General features: G+C 38.3%; 1 protein-coding gene across 7 annotated transcripts in view; it reads right to left on the bottom strand.

Annotated features, from left to right (window-relative positions):
• Nucleotides 1-3,527: 3,527 nt before the first annotated feature.
• The window catches only part of lrch1 (leucine-rich repeats and calponin homology (CH) domain containing 1), a 124,496-nt gene continuing 111,506 nt past the window's right edge, over nucleotides 3,528-16,517 (bottom strand). For 5 of the 7 annotated variants that reach the window (XM_051958831.1, XM_051958830.1, XM_051958832.1 and 2 more), the window contains one exon: nucleotides 11,487-15,428. In XM_051958831.1, the coding sequence (XP_051814791.1) occupies nucleotides 15,135-15,428 (294 nt within the window). In that variant the 3' untranslated portion in view covers nucleotides 11,487-15,134. Of the gene's footprint in view, nucleotides 9,571-11,486; nucleotides 15,429-16,517 lie in introns of those variants that run through there. The other 2 variants (XM_051958836.1, XM_051958834.1) reach the window with 1 other exon arrangement.

Genomic DNA, 16,517 nt, shown 5'->3' on the forward strand with positions numbered 1-16,517 from the left:
TCGGATTTGGGTCACTTTAGCCTGCAGTCTGAACGTAGCCTTAATGACAGAAATCCACAACTGTAATTTTATTTCAAGACTCGGTTATTAAATGTAAAAACAACCCATGTGACTCTAAAAACTCAGCTTTACAAACTAAACTCTCCACAAGGATCCAAACGAAGTTGGACTTCTACATCAGAGCTTTAGTTATTCTTCATCTACTTCCTGAAAAGTTTGATCAATAAAAAAGACAAAAACTAATATTTTCAGCTAAACTAAAGACAGACTTTGTGATTTTTCTGCTCACATGTTGTGTTGTTGTAAACTTACTCTTTCAAACAAATACCTCCTTCCCTGGAAACCAGCATTTGTCCTGTTTTTGTGTCACTCCTCGACGACCCTAGACAGCCGGTCATAATGTTTTTTGAGCAACACACCATACTACGATGTTTTTACAGTGAAGGTTCTACTATGAAACCAGTCTGACATGTTCAGGTGTTCTATGAGTGAAAACTCAGAGATTTCAGGTATCAGAAGGTGGTTTTCAACTTTCTCTGTTAACTTTCTGCTTCAACTTTAAACTAAGGCTCCATCCACACGAAGACAAAACGCTTAACAGTTTCAAAAATGATCGCCATAAAGACGAAGGCGTCTCAGAAAAGGTTGATGCTCGAGGTACGGACCCGTACCCGTAGCATCTGTACTAGAGATACGGACCCGTTAAGGTCACTGAAGAGCTGGCGCCGGTTAACTACTATTTGCTGCACATTACAGGCAGTTTATATGAATGACTTTGACGGTGAACATTGTATAATTTAACTAAAAATACACCGTCTCCTCTCACACTTCACGTAGACAATGTAGTTTTTACGCTTTTAGACGCCGTGTCTAAATTGTTTGAAGTCCAGTTCCTATTCATTAGTTTACCGCGTTCAGTGGTGGAAGCGGCTGACGAACTCCATTGCAAATGTTCCCATTTAATTTCGGACGCTAATTTACAAGATAAAATTAAGGATGTCGAATATGAAACAAACACTCGTGAATGGTGAGAAGCAGCTCTTTAATTCGGCATGAATTAAAAAAAACACAAACTCGATTTACTGTGATATTGTCAGATTTGTTTGTGGTGATGTAAATTAGCCATTCAACAGAGTCCGCTAACATTAAAGTGACTGTGACAGGGTCTGTGTTTCCAGACGCAGAAAATACGTCAGGGTTTTGTTTAGGTTGTTAATATGTAATAGTCTGTTGCTACTTTTGAAGGTAAAAAAATACTTGTAGTTTGCTGGCTGTTAGTTCCGCCATTTGTTTTGTTTGCTGTTTGTGCTTTATTAGAACAGGGTCACGTGAATAAAAAGTTTTGCTATTTTTAATAGTAGTGCTGATTTCAACCCCAAAATGTCCGTGAAAAAGACTGACATGACAGGCTCCGCACGCAGATTCACCTCGAATCAGGAAGCGCCTTCATCAGCCTAGCCGGCTCATTAATATTTATGTCCGTCGGATTACCAGCCAATCACGAAGCGCGTTCATCAGCCGGCTCATTAATATTTATGTACGGCTCATTATTATTTATGATAAGGGAAAGTTCCGTATCCGTAGGCCACAGGCTACGGGTACGGGTCCGTATCTGTAGACACTACCCTCAGAAAATGTGTGCGTCTAGGTTGTTGCTAGAGGTACGGACCCGTACCCGTAGCCTGTGGACTACGGATACGGCACTTGCCATTTGAATGCACTCGATACACATGGAAACGCTGTAAAACACATGCCGGACCTCTCGGGGCACGGTAATGATATGACGGAAACACGCGCAAACAGAAGAAAAAACAGTGGGCATGCGCACTTGCGGCAAAAGTTGTAAACAGAGACCAAGCATGAGTGGGCCGTAATGTGTCCTCGATAATTGTTTGTTCAACTCGGTGGTGATTGAGAAGAAGGAGATTTTGCTGCAACAGGGACAGTAGGGTCACTAGCTTTGTTGCCGCGTGTGGCGCATGCGTGTCAGTGAAGATACGAAACTATGATGCAAGCGTATCTGAAAAATAGCGGATATCTTTCCACTCTGAAACCTGGTTTCAAAAATGATCGTTTACACACCCCCAAAACGCCGTCTTCGTGTGGATGATACGCAGATTCTGCAAGAAACTTAAGCGTTTAGACCTCGTTTTGTCTTCCAGTAAGCTGTATTCCTATTGGCTGTCCAGGTGGCTGCTTGGTGTTATCAGGAACACCTGAGCAGCTCAGTGTCTTCCTGCTTTATGTCTGCAGTCAAACATTTCCTCTGCTTCTCTTCACTGAACCGGGTTTGGTTCTGTTGCTTTAGTTTGTTGTTTAGGCATTGGCTTGCAGTTTCCAGCAGTAAAATCCTTTTTAATGTGTTTCTTGGTGTGTTTTAGGGCTTTGTACTGGATAGTTGTCTTGGTAAATGTGGTTCTTTAGCCACACGTAGCACATGGTGCTAATGTGTGCAGTGATTAGTGGATTTGGTGCAGCTGAGTTGTGTCTTTATCTTGGCTGTAGTGAGTCTCTAGAGGTTTTGATCAGACACATTCTGTATTCTTGTTTGTGAACCAACGTTGGTTGTCCAGAAGGTAAGAGTTCCTGTCCTCATTCTCTGTTTAAAGAGCTTCTCTGGTAGGCTGGAGGAGACTTTAGCGTTTGGGTTGTGCTAGTTTGGTTTTTGTGGTCATGAGCTCTGGGTAGTGACTAGAGGGTTGGAGTGTAGATGGGCTGGTAAATTGAGAGACCCACATGCTCCCTTCTGCACTTGCTCTGTTCCGTTGAGGTCAAAACTGGATGTTTCAACAAGATAATGCCCCTTGAACACATCTAGGACCAGAAGAACGTGACTGCAGGAGCTCAGTATCCAGAATGTCCAGTTCAATCCTTGGACATGAACCCCATTGAAAATCTGTGGTGGATTATTAAAAAGTCTGATTCAAAGCAGTAGTTTAAGAAGAATGGGATATGATTATCCCTCAACAGCGTGAAAGGCTCGTGGAGAACATCCAGCCAAGACTTGAGCTCTACTGCTGCTAATGGAAGGACTACTAAATATTAATTTGATGGTGTGATGGTTTGTTTTTGTTCAGTTCTGAACACATTCTGTTATTTACTGACTTTGACACTGACAGTGTTGAGAACTGACATGTTGGAACTGTCATGAATTTAGTTTATTTAGTTTATATGTTTGTGTCTCTCTAATGCAGCCATGCCTTTTGAAATGCAAAAAATATTTTTCCACAAATATTTCATGATAATATTTGAGATTGTTTAAAATTTTAAGGGTGTCTGAAAACTTTTTTCACCACTGTAGATGTATAGATTGGATCAAATTTGATTTGAAGTTTTATGAAAGTTGGTAATTTACTTTGATCATGCACAGATTTTCTATTTTTACTGTTTTCTTAAGTCGATTTGTCTTTAAAATTCAGATTTGTTTCAGAAACTAAAGTGCAATTTTCTAGTTTTTTTAGCAGGACTTTGACATAAATGAAGCTCTGATGACTGTAAATGTAAAAACTGAAACACAAACAGGCGAGTTGTTTTCGACAGGTGACGTCTTTACTGATAAAGTGATGAGAAATACAGTAAACTATTTACAGTATTCACAGCAGTTAAGGCGACGTTACAGAGACGCTTCATGCACATAGATTTAAGTTGCTGTACAACAAAATTACACAAAAGGTTTCACAAAGAGTTACAAAAGGGTTCCGTTACATCGAAAAAAGTCCAACAAACCCGAAAAGAATCACAGAAAAATAAAATTTGCTCCCAAAGTCAGAAAAAGTACAAAACTGTGAAATACAGGCGGGTATCTTTATACAAAAAAGGAGACATTACAAAATGACACGACACTGCTTCAGCAGGCACATTTACACAATTTACAACCAGCATCACATTTAAACTCTGTTCAAACGTTGCTTTCAGATCCTCTCAGTTGCCAAAACAAAGATATAAATAGATTAAAGTGCAGATTCTGTCTGGAAGCAGCCAGTTTGATTTTATTGCTTTTTAAAAATCTGAAACACTGTGGCGATGTGGAAACTATGAGCAAAAATCTAGAATTAAATGCACATTTATTTATCTCGCAGCACAAAAACCAACAGTTTAACCCTCAGAAATGTTATTTAATGATGTAATTTGGGATTATTTTTATAAATCTGACATCAGAGATGTGTGTATAATCATTTGTTGCTCTTTACTGAGGAATATTAATACTGTCTTGTAGAAAATACCAGCACATATACATCAGAATATGCTGCTTTTTGTTTTTTTTTCTTCTCCCAGCTGCCATAGTGTTGAAATATGTGAACATTTCTGTATTTTTTATGCGTGATTATGACGGACAGGCGCTTAAAGTTTGCTGATGTGAGTGTTTTATGGTGAATGTACAGTACAGGAACAAACAGCAAACCCTCGTGATAAATAATATGTACACAGATTAATAGTACATTTAAATAAAGCCTTTAACGCCGCAGGGAAAAGGTTTGTTTTGGCAACTGTCGAATCTCTCCAGTGGAAGCATTTCTTTATCTACTCGTTGGTTTGTTTCTTTCTTTTTTTGATCCTTTTTATTCATATTTTACTGCTGAATCTTTAAGTAGCTCAAGCTTTGGATACGAAGCTGCACAAAAACAACAACAACTTTGAACACTCATTCACACAAACCTGCAAGTTGAACACTTCATGTGGTCAAATTCTAGTTTTAAGACTTTGGCTTTAAAGAGACAATAGATTTGTGATTTAAAAAAAATACAACTACAGCAACGTTTATTAGGGGAAAATTAGTCTAAAAGTAAAGAATTTTCACTTCTTTCTGCTTCACAGTTTAACTTGTGGTGTAAAGTCCTTGTTTTCCTCTGCTCCTGTAGTTCCTCCTCGCTGCCTGTAGAGGGCGGCGTTGATTTTTTTTTTTGTATTAGTTTCAACTCAAATTGTTATTTTTTGACTTCGGTCAGTATTATTTCATTTGGGTGTTATTTCATATTAATCCTCTGAACACCAAACATGCCACAGGGTTAAAAAAAAATAATCTTTCTATAAAAAAGGCGAAAAAGCCACCATTTATCAGCAAGAAACTGTAAAAAGAGAGATTTTTTTAAAAACTTTCTGATGATCTTTGCACTAATCATGTCTGATATAAAGATCTGACACCATTTGGGGTCATCCATCCATCCATCCATCCATCCATCCATCGCTTTATCCTCACTAGGGTCGCCAGTCTGTCTCAGGGCTACATATACAGACACACAATCACACTCACATTCACACCTACGGGCAATTTAGAGTAACCAATTAATCTCAGCATATTTTTGGACTGTGGGAGGAAATGTTTATTCAATTTTTATTAAAACTTGAAGTAATTAAAAGTTTTATTTAAAGTAAAGGTGTTATTTTAAAACAAATATGGATAGATTTAGTAAAATTTCTTTTTTTTTATTACTTTCTGAACGGGATATTTTTCAAAAATCATTTATTCACATTCATTAATATGAGTTATGTCAGAATTTAATCAGTTTTTATCTTCCGTAAAGTGCAAAAACTACCTCAAGTGAGTGTAAAATATTTATTTTTGGCTATTTTCTTATGTTTTTTTGTAGTTGTATTAACTTTTCTGCTGCCAAACTTGAAAATGTTCATAAAAATGTATTTAAAACTGATCTCACAGTAGAAAAATAAAGGTGAATAACTACCTACTGTCCCTTTAAAGTCTTGGTTTGTGCCACATAATTTGAACTTTCCCGTTTTCACACACTTTCTCACACTTGCATACCAATACTGTTGACGTAGCAGGTTGGAAATGAGACATCAACAGTGGAATAAAAACCTGATCTGAGTCACATCATCTGCCACCTCACAGCCACAACGCTGGATGAAACCTCAGAGTCTGAACAGACTCAGAGGAACTTTAGCTAGAAGATAATCGGACGAGTTTTTGAAAGTCAGTTGATTTTTAAAAAAAAGTAGTTTTAAAAACGTGTAAAAGTTCCTCCTGAGTCCAGACTGATTTAGCCGGAGATGGAGCTACGTGAGTGTTTACCGACCCAACAGGCGTCATAATAATCCAGACCGACTCTGCAGGTGTTCAGGCAGAAATACAGGTGATGCATCATGAGTCATGGATGGATTCATGAACAAAGGGCTCCTGGTACCGACATGGAAGATGGACACATGTTGGTGTCAGTTTGTGATTTGTTTTTGTGGTTTACAGTAATCTTCCGTGTCTTTGTGGTCATTGTGTGTGTCTCCACGGTCCTGTTCCATTTTGATGTGGTCATGTTGAGCTTTAGGGGATGTTATGCATCTTTTTTTTGGTAATCTTGCATCTCTTTGGGGTCATTCTGAGGTTCTTTTCAATTACTTTGTCGCCACATTCAGCTCCTTTGTGGTCACTTTCTGTCTCTTCATGATACCTTTCCATCTTGTTATAGACATGTTGAGCTTCTGTGGTTGTTTTGTGTCTTTTTGTGGTAATTTACCATTTCTTTAAGGTCATGTTGAATTTCTGAGGCTATTTTGTGTCCATTTGTGGTACTTTTTGTTGAAAACTTTGTGTCTCTGAGGCCCTTTTCAATCTTTGTAGGTGAGTATCTTGTGGTTTTTTTTTTTTGGGTCTGTTTAGGGTATTTTTGTATGTCTTTGTAGTCCCTTTTGCTTTGTGGTAATTTTTCATGTCTATCATTATTTTCTATCTCCTTGTTGTCATGTTGAGTCTCTGTGGCTGTTTTTGTGTTCATTTTGTGGTAGTTCGCAATGTTTTTCCAATCAGGTTGAGTCCTGCTTTGGTAGTTTTGTGTCTTTGTGGTAATTTTTTCACGTGATTGTGGTCACAATGAGTCTTTGTCGTCATGTTGAGTCATGCTGGGGTAGTTTAGAGACTCTTTGTTGTCTTTTGTGGTCATTTAGTTTCTATACGTTTTTTTATCTCTTTGCAGTCACTTTGTGTCTCTTTGTGGCCACTGTAGTCCATCCATCATCATAGTCAAATTGAGTATCTGTTGTCGTTTTCTGTCCTTTTGTGGGATTTTTATTTCTCTCTTTTTGTGGTCATTTTCAATCTCTTTTCAATCATGTCAAGTCTTGCTTGGTAGTTTTGCGTCTTTGTGGTCATTTCCCATCTGATTGTGGTCATATTGAGTCTCTGTGGTTGTTTTCTGTCTATGTAAGATCTTTTTCTGTCTTTTTGTGGTCAGTTTGTGTCTCTGAGGTTGTTTATAGCTCTTTGTCGAGTCTTGCTGGGATAGTTTAGAGACTCTTTGAGGTCTTTCCCTTCTCTCTGTAGTTCCATTGTGTTGTTCTGTTGTCATTCTCCATCTTTGTAGTCATACTGAGTATCTGTTGTTGTTTTCTGTCCTTTTGTGGTATTTTTATCTCTTTTTGGTCATTTTGTGTTAGTATGTGGTCATTTCCAATTTCTTTGCAATCATGTTGAGTCTTGGTTTGGTCATGTGTTGGTTTGTGGCCATTTTCTGTCTGACTGTTGTCATATCGAGTCTCTGGTTGTTTTCTGTCTCTTTATGATCTTTTTCAGTTTTTTTGTGGTTCTTAGTGTTTCTGGGGTCTTTTATATTTCTTTGCTGTCATGTTGAGTATTGTTGGAGTAGTTTGGTGTTTCTTTGTTGTCTTTTTTTGTCTCTTTTTAGTAACTTTGTGTCTCTGAGATCTTCATCTCTTTGTGGTTAATTACTCATCTTTATCACCTTTGTTGAGTATCTGTGGTTGTTTTTGCAACTCTTTGTTGTATTATGTGTCTCATTGTGGTCACTTTCCATCTTTTTGTAGTCTTGTTGAGTCTGTGTGGTTTATTTTTGTGGTAATTTTGTTTCTCTGAGGTCTTTTCCATCTTGTTTTGGTCACATTGAGTCTCTGCCATTGTTTTGTATCTCTTTGTGGTCACTTTCTGTCTTTTTGGGGTCTTTTCCAACTCTTTGTAGTCAAATTTAGTATCTGTGGGTTCTCTGTGTCTCTTTTTGTCTTTTTTAGCCATTTTCCAGATCTTTGCAGTCTTTTCTTTGTCTCTTGGTGGTCGCTTAAAGTTGCTTTCAGATTTCTTGTTTGACTTATTGTCAAGAAATCTTTACCAATCACTGACCCCTTCGGCCCCTGTAGCCCCTGTTCAATCATCCATCCATGACTTTCCATGTTTAAAAGTGATATTTGCCCTTGAAACTTGGTGACTTGTGTTTTGCTTGTGTTCGCTCTTATCACCACCACACGTGTTTTGGCACATTAGCAAACTGCATCTCATACAAACATCAAGTAGAAGCTTCCCCGTGAACACCGAGTGATGGGATGCAGGTGAAAGAAACGACCAAACTAACGTTACCTGGACTGGCTTCGACCGATTACTGAGGATTAGTGTCCCCACACCGACCTGCTGCAGGGACGTGCACAGAGCTCCACACAGTCATAGCAAAACCTTAGAAAACATACAGCTCTACCTAAAATATATTAGAGAAAAATACTTCTGGGCTATTTCTTTCTGACTGTATACATCGACTCATAAATATCTTCCTGTTTAAATATAAATCGTGGTTAAAAGCCATCTACGTTAAGACTATAGTATTTTGGTTTTATTCTCTTCTGAGAGTGAAAATACTCAACACAGTCCAGAAACTCGTCACTCAGTAGAAGAAATTCTAAGATCTGCAGACAGAAAACTGACGGTTATCAAAGTTATTGTAGAGATTTGTCAAGTGTGCATAGACAGCATGAAATAAACCGGTGAAGTCGGTGCTTTTACACTGAAATAAATGGTTCAGAATGAAAAAAAAACTTCATAAACTGCATCGAATTTGGAGGAAAATCGCAGATTATTAGAGAGCCACACTTAGGGAATGAAAATATGGAGATTTTGAGAATAAAGTCGCATATTCTGAGACAGAATAAAGCTAAAATCTTTGCAAAATAAGTTATATACAACAATAAAGTTGTAATTTTACGAAAAATGTAGTTTTTACAGTGAAAGATAAAGCCCTGCTTTGTAAAATTACAACTTTGCATCATAATCTTAAAACTTTTTCAAGTAAAATCATACACATTCCCAAAATAATTCTGAATAATCCCATAAAAAGACACCATTTTATCCCATTTATCGATTTTTTTCCAGAATTATTTTGACTTTATTCTCAAAATCAGACTTCTCTTCCAGTCAGCATTTCTTTTAAATGTTTGGTACCAGCCAGTGTAAGAATTTTGGAATCAAGTCCAGAACAAAACAGTTGGATTTATGCCCTTCAGTTTGTGTTTCTTGTGTTTACCTGAATAAACAGGATCCCATCAGGCTCTCTAATGAATTAGTAAATAAATCCATTTCTGATGAGTTTTAGTTCCCTTAACACCACTTTGCACCCTTAAATATACTAAAAACACTCGAAGGAGGATGCCGTAGCGTCGTGTGAACTCAGTGTTAGGATCCAGGTGTGTTTGTTGTACGTGTCGGCCGCTGGAAGCTCCGTTTGCCGTCGCTCACGTCAGCAGGGAGAGTTTGGGTGACGCCTCGTCCACCAGAGCGTGAACCGTGACGCAAACCTTCATCAGACCTTTCTCCTCCAGGATGTGGTGAGGGAGACACAGTTTGTCCTGAAGAAAGGAAGAAGTGTGGGAGAAGACGAAGAGGCAGAAAAGAGACAAAAGCAGCAAAAGATTTAGACACAATGGATGGAAAATGGGAGGGAAGTTTCTGCAAGTGAAGTGTGTGAAGAGCAGGAGTGGTACGATCTGCTTCCAGGAAATAGTCACAGCCACAAGACCATTATGTGCAACCCACATCTCATTTTTTTCTAAATTTTGAAGCATCTTTGTTGGTAAAAACAACTTCAGGACCTGAAGATGTTTGCTGATATTTCAGTGATTTTAAAGTTTTTATATAAAACTGGACTGGAAAGATCCCCAATGCTGGTCTTGAAAAAGTCGTGCTATCATTTTACTACTCCTGATGGGAATAGAACTCGGCATAAAGGGTTGTTCTTGTTGTTTTGTATTTTACTTACAAAGTGCTCAAGCTTTCATTTTCAGTTACCAAAAGAAGAAAAAAATCAAACAAAAATCATCAAAATTAAACGATCTATCACAGGCAGAAACCATAAAAGCACGAGAATTTTCATCTTTTTTCAACTTTCCAAAAGTCTTTGAACTCATCAAGTATGTCCGACGGGTTGATTGGGGAAAATTCACCAAATCTCAGATTAAAATCTTGATATTTTCACCAAAATTCTACATGTTTCATTTATTTCACATAACATTTTCAATTTTCCAAAGGTCCTAGACTGGGGAAAATTCACCAAATCTCTTTAAAAAATTGCCAAAATTAACTACTTGCTGTGTAAAGATTCTGACTCAACGCTGGGTTCGAAAAAGCTGTACCATCAGCTCCTGATGGGAATATAAGTTGGTGTAAAGGGTTACTCCTGTGTTTTCATATTTAACTTACATAAAGTTTGTGCTTGAGTTTTCACTTGAAGCTAGGTTTAACTGACCCTCTGAATCCTAAACCCACTGGTGGGTTTCAAACATTTTTTTATTTTAAAAATCATCAAAATGACACCACCTATTATAGCCAGAAACTGCGAAAGCAGAAAAAATTGTAATATTTTCAACTTTCCAACATTCTTTATACTAATCAAGGGTGTCGTACGGGTCGATTAGGAAAATTCCCCAAATCTTACATTAAAAGCACAATATTTCATCAAAATAAACCATGTGCACTGTAATTATTCTGCAGAAAATATAAATTTGACACTCATTGGAGCAATCAAGAAGCCACGACTGACGCCGCTGCGACCAACAGTTGGCTGAACTGCAGGCTGTGTATTCAGTGGATTGGAAACAAATTAGAGAATAAAACGAAGTGGATCAATATTAGAAATGTAGCGCAGCTCAAAAACAGTAAAGAGAGGAGCAAGCTGTTGGAAGATACATTCAGCATAGTGAAACATCTTTATATGGAAAAGGTTCTAGTGGTTTTTAGAAAGCAAGCTGCAAAATAGTGCTTGTGGAGCCACATGGTGAAATATATTTAAAAAAGAATTTATTCTACATGTCTCATTTTGAAAATTTTCTGAAAAAATTGTTTTGTTTAGCTGGATGCTTTGAAAAACAAAAAGAAAATCTGCAGTCCTTGGTGCAAATGCCAAGCCATTTTTACATGAACTGCAGGCGATACTTAGATGGAGCAGATAGAAAAGTTGCATTAAAACGTCTACAGAATGTAGAGACTCCATTTTTCAGTGTTTGTACAGTTGTAGACAAAATCTGACCCTTGTTGATTCTATTTTTTCATGTTTTGTGAGATAAGTAATCAAATAAATTCAATCTTTTTATGATTTATGGCATAATAACTGACAAAACACATTTCTGAGCTCTTCCTACTTCCATTCATGGCTGTTCTGCTTCCATACAGGTGCAGGATATTAGAGTGAGAAATGAACCTACAGTGAGTAAAAATGTGACAAAGCAGGAAAAATGCCCACAAACTGCCCACCACAGAGGAGAAAACATCCCTAAACTGCATTTATTACCTCAGTCTTCAACAACAATCACACAAGTCGTAAAAATAATCCGCCTCACAGGAAAACTGTGCAGAGAATCAACAGCAGCCGACCGTCTGAATCGTTTCACAGAACATGAATAAACCATGAATGAAGTAAAAATAAAACACATCGTGGAGGCTGAATGTCAGAATACTCTAAGCACACCTCATTCCACCAGCCTTCATTCAGTTTCTGTGAATTATTCCAACAGCTGACAGGCAGAACTGTGTTTCTAAAGTAGCAGTGGGGAAGGCAAATATCCACATTCCTTTAATTCTGTTACAAACACAGCCATGTGCTAACCCCTTATATATCAAACCCTCTAAAATAAACTGCTTAAGAGGACTAACAGATACAGAATGAACTTCCTAAACTGCTCTGGTGTCTGTAGCCCTTCAGATTTTCTCCAAAAACAGTCACATTGCATATCAGGGTGCAGTGGAGGTGGATTCAAACCAAATTAAAACCAGTTTGTTCTTGCAAAATACATTGTTTCTCTCAAGTTTCCAAACATCAAGTATCCGATTTAAATAAATATTCAGGCAAATAAAGACACGAAAATACATCCAGCTGATCTGAGCGACAGTGAGATATGGCTTCCTTTATGATCACACGTTAGAAAAACGCTGTTTGTGCAGGAACCGTGTGCTTCTGCAGTTCACTCGGTTTGCTGGGTTCAAGTCTTTAACTCCGACTGTGCAGGAGATTCTAATGAAGCTGATTAAAGGGGCCTTCAGCAGAACATCTGGCAGCCATTGTGGAGGTCTGAGGAGTTTCTGAGCTTCCTCTGACTGGACGGTTTATTCTGCAAAGCGTTGTAAAATGACAAAACTCTCATCAGGCAGATTTTGGCTCAATGAATTTGCAATTTGCAGCAAAATAATATGAATGAATCCATCTGAAATCATCATCACCTTCTGCTCAACCGTCTCTGATGTACTAAAAATCTTTTTTTGTATCAAACTCTGGATATTTATAAAGATAGTTGTGAAATTATAGCTTGACATATTAAAAACTACAAGATAAATAAAAATAAAAATTATATATATGTTTATGTACATATATATTTATATGTACAAATAGATAATTCAATAATTATATATGTATAATATATATATTACACACATACATACATATATTATATGATATATTATATATAATAACTCAATATATAATAATAAATTATAGCTTGATGTATTGAAGACTACAAGATAAATATATATAAATGTGAAAAATCTACTCAGAGGAAAGTTTTTCTGCAACATTAATTTAAATATGAAGCTAAAGTTAATCTTAAAACCTGAGGACATATTATAACAAACAGGAAGCATCTTCAGCCAATGGTAGCAAAGGAACTGATTTAACTAGATTAACACATCTCTAAAAACCCGAACCCACAGCAACAGTCACTGCAGATTCTTACTTTATATTTATTTACAAATAATATTTTATTCGAATCGATTTCACACCAGACATCCATAACGGTGCCAAATGTCTGCTGAGAGGTTTTACATCCTAGTCTTAGTAACATCAGGCTGCTCTGTGCTAAATACTGCACTCTACATACAGAAATAATGTACAAATACATCATTCCCCTCGACACCAACACCGTTTTCTGAATTGGCTCCCTCACAGACTGTGGTTTTGTTCCACTCTGAGAACTCTGCGATTCCTTCGTATTCGTAAGACATCAGTGACTTTAGGAAACCTGCTGCTCCACACGTCCTGCTTCTGCTCAGAGTTTCTGCGTCGCTTTTATTGCAAAGACACAAACACGTCAACCAAGGAGAGGCGGCGAGGGGAGAGGCGTCGGCTCATGCTGGTGATGCATTTGTGTCACGTGGGACGATTAAAGAAGGGAAAGTCTCACTGAGGGTTCTTTCAGCTTGCTGCTTCATTTGTTCTGTCCACAAACTTCAGTAAAGACTCTGATCGGCCTGCAGGATTGTTGAACTTTTCTGTTTCTGCTGCTGATGCTGTTTAGTACGACACCAGGGCTGCATCATGTTGGACATAAAACTGACACTGTGGTATTAATTTGCTCTCTGTGACATAAGAAAACATGCATGGATTTAACCAGACGACTTGAATTTTGACAGAAATAATCCTTCTAGAATGAATAAATGGGCTGATTTTGTATGAGAATGCATCCGCAAAGAAAAAAAATTAATACACACTACCGCTCTAAAGTTTGGGGTCACCCAGGTAATTTCATGTTTTCCATGAAAACTCACACTTTTATCCATGTGCTAACATAACTGCACAAGGGTTTTCTAATCATCAATGAGCCTTTCAACACCATTAGCTAACACAATGTAGCATTAGAACACAGGAAATGTTCGTCTGTACCTCTATGCAGATATTCCACTTAGAAATGTCCTTAGTTTTTGAAACAAAAGCATTTTTTTAATGTAGATAACATTAAATTAGTCATAAATCCAGTCTAGACATTGTTAATGTGTTGACATGTCTGTGAAGGTTCTCAGTCGTCCAGGTCATCTTAAGGTGAAGGGTTTAGTTCAGCCAACTGGACTTATTCTTGTGATCTTGAAGTCCAAGAGTCCATAAATCCAGTTGCCTGAAATAAACCCTTCACGTTAATGTGGTAAATGACTATTTTAGCTGGAATCAGCTGATTTCTAATGGAATATCTCCATAGGGGTACAGAGGAACATTTCCAGCAACCATCACTCCTGTGTTCTAATGTACGTATGCCCAGAAAAAACATATCACAGATAGATATGAGATGGTCCGACGTCAACTTTTGAAAAATTTGGTGAGTTGAGGTGGAATGACCCTTATGCTAAGCTATGCTAACCAGCTGCTTGCCATTTAGACTGAGTCATGATGTCCAAAATGTGCATCTCTTCCTATATATCCTGGATTTACTGTACTATATGAGAAAGAAATTATTGACATTTGCATTTATGGCCAATTTTAGGACAATCATTAAGCAGGTTTGATGGTGAAACCACTCCTATAGTGTATCAAATGGAAGAGTTAGTGGGCTAAAAGGAAAATCATCCAACTCCTAGTGTTTCAAAGATTTGAGAAGTGAAATCACTGGAGCAATCTACACTGCTAAAAAAATTAAAGGAACACTTAATCATCACATTATAACAACAGCTAAATTTCTGGGATATCGATCTGTCCAGTTAGGAAGTGTAACAAGAAAGCAGTGTCCAATGTTCATTTTTACTTCATTAAGTGTATATCAATGATTTAAGTGTTCCCTTAACATTTATGAGCAGTCTATGTTCTGTCAGACAGACTTCTCTTGTAGAAGAACTATGAGTTTTCCATTTGTCGCAAAAGAAGCAAAAAAAACTCGTTGCATGATGTGCTTGACTTAATTTGCGGTTTGAATCCTATTTCCTGCAGCTTGACTGTTGGAAAAATCGCAGTATCAATGAAAAAACAAGATATTGTGCACACAGAACCACAGAGAACAACTTCACAGTTCCAAAAGGTATGACTAAACCATTACAGCCACTCAGTGAGTCATCCGAGTGCCATTTTTCCCACGTGACATAAATGCAGCACAAATAAGAGGGAGGAGCCTGGGCGTAAGGAGAGAGGGGCTGGCAGATGACTGACAGGAGGCTGTCGTCATGGTTACGTCAGCTCGCTCCAACTATAGGCCACGAACAGGAGAACCAGGCAGAGGATGTGAACCAGGCTCGAGCCAATGAGGTCCCAGATCTGCCAGGCGGGAGGCGGGGTTTGAGTGGTGACAGAGACCAATGAGGGAGTCTCTGGCGCCCTGGAGGAGGTGGGGTTTGCGGCCGGGACCGTCTCGTCCCGTTTCCTGTCGGCAGAGGTCGTATCCAAGGCAACCAGCGCCCGAACTGTGGCGCGAACTGGCTGTAGACGGCACTGGATGATGTCGTAGGGCGAACAGAGGGAAGACTGGCGGCCCCGTGAGGAAGGGAAACGAAGGAGGGAAGAAGAAGGAAACAAGGAGGGAGGAGGTGGGAATGAAAGAACAAAGGAGGAGGAGGGGAAGTAAGCAAAGAAAGGAAGGACCAAATGGAAAAAAAGAGGTGTAAAGGAAGGAAGGAAGAAGGGACAAAAAGAAACGGAAGTGGAGGTGGAAATGAAAAAAGAAAATGGAAGGGAGGGAAGCATGTCCAAATAAAGGCCAAGGTGAAAAGGAAACAAGAAAGGAAGGACAAAAACAAAGCGGAGGGAAAAGGACACAAGGAGGGAATGGAAAAAAGGAAAAGGAAGCAAAAAGGAAGTACAGAAAAGTGTAAAAGAGGAACAAAAGAAAAGAAGTGAGGAGGTAGAAAGGAAAGACAGAAACAAGAAAGGAAGGAATGAGTAGATGAAAAAGAAGGAAGGACGCAAAAGAAAAAGGAAAGTCCGAGGGGAAAAGGAAGTAAGGAAGGTGAGATAAAAGAAGAGAGGAAATAGGAAGGAAGGAAGGAAGGAAGGAAGGAAGGAAGGATAGAAGGAAGGATGGAAGGAAGGAAGGAAGAATAGAAGGCACGATGGAAGTAACAATGGAGGAAAGGATGGAAAGATGGAAGGAACAACGGAAAGAATGATGGAAGGAATGATAAAAGGAATGATGGATGGAAAGAAGGAGGGAGGGAAGGAAGGAAGGATGAATGGATGGAAGGACAGAAGGAAATAAGGATGGAAGGATGAATGGATGAAAGAAGGGAAGGAAGGAAGGAAGGATGGAACAAAGGATGGAAGGAAAGAAGGATGGAAGGGTGAATGGATGGAAGGAAGGAAGGAAGGAAGGAAGGAAGGAAGGAAGGAAGATACAAGAGAAAAATGTGAAAAGTAAGCAAAGAAGGTCAAACAAAAGGAAAAAAGAAAGAGCAAAGTGAAAATAAAGGAAGGAAGGAAGGAGAAGGGCAAGTGATGAAAGAGAAGTAATGAAAACATAATAGAGGAATGAAAGAAATGAGAAAAAAAGAAATGAAGAAACAAGGCAGCAAGTGGAGAAAAAAAGTCATGAAACGTTTGGAGAAGATGTGTACAGAG

This window comes from Acanthochromis polyacanthus, chromosome 14 (assembly GCF_021347895.1).
Source record: "Acanthochromis polyacanthus isolate Apoly-LR-REF ecotype Palm Island chromosome 14, KAUST_Apoly_ChrSc, whole genome shotgun sequence".
In the NCBI taxonomy this organism is placed as follows: Eukaryota; Metazoa; Chordata; class Actinopteri; family Pomacentridae; genus Acanthochromis; species Acanthochromis polyacanthus.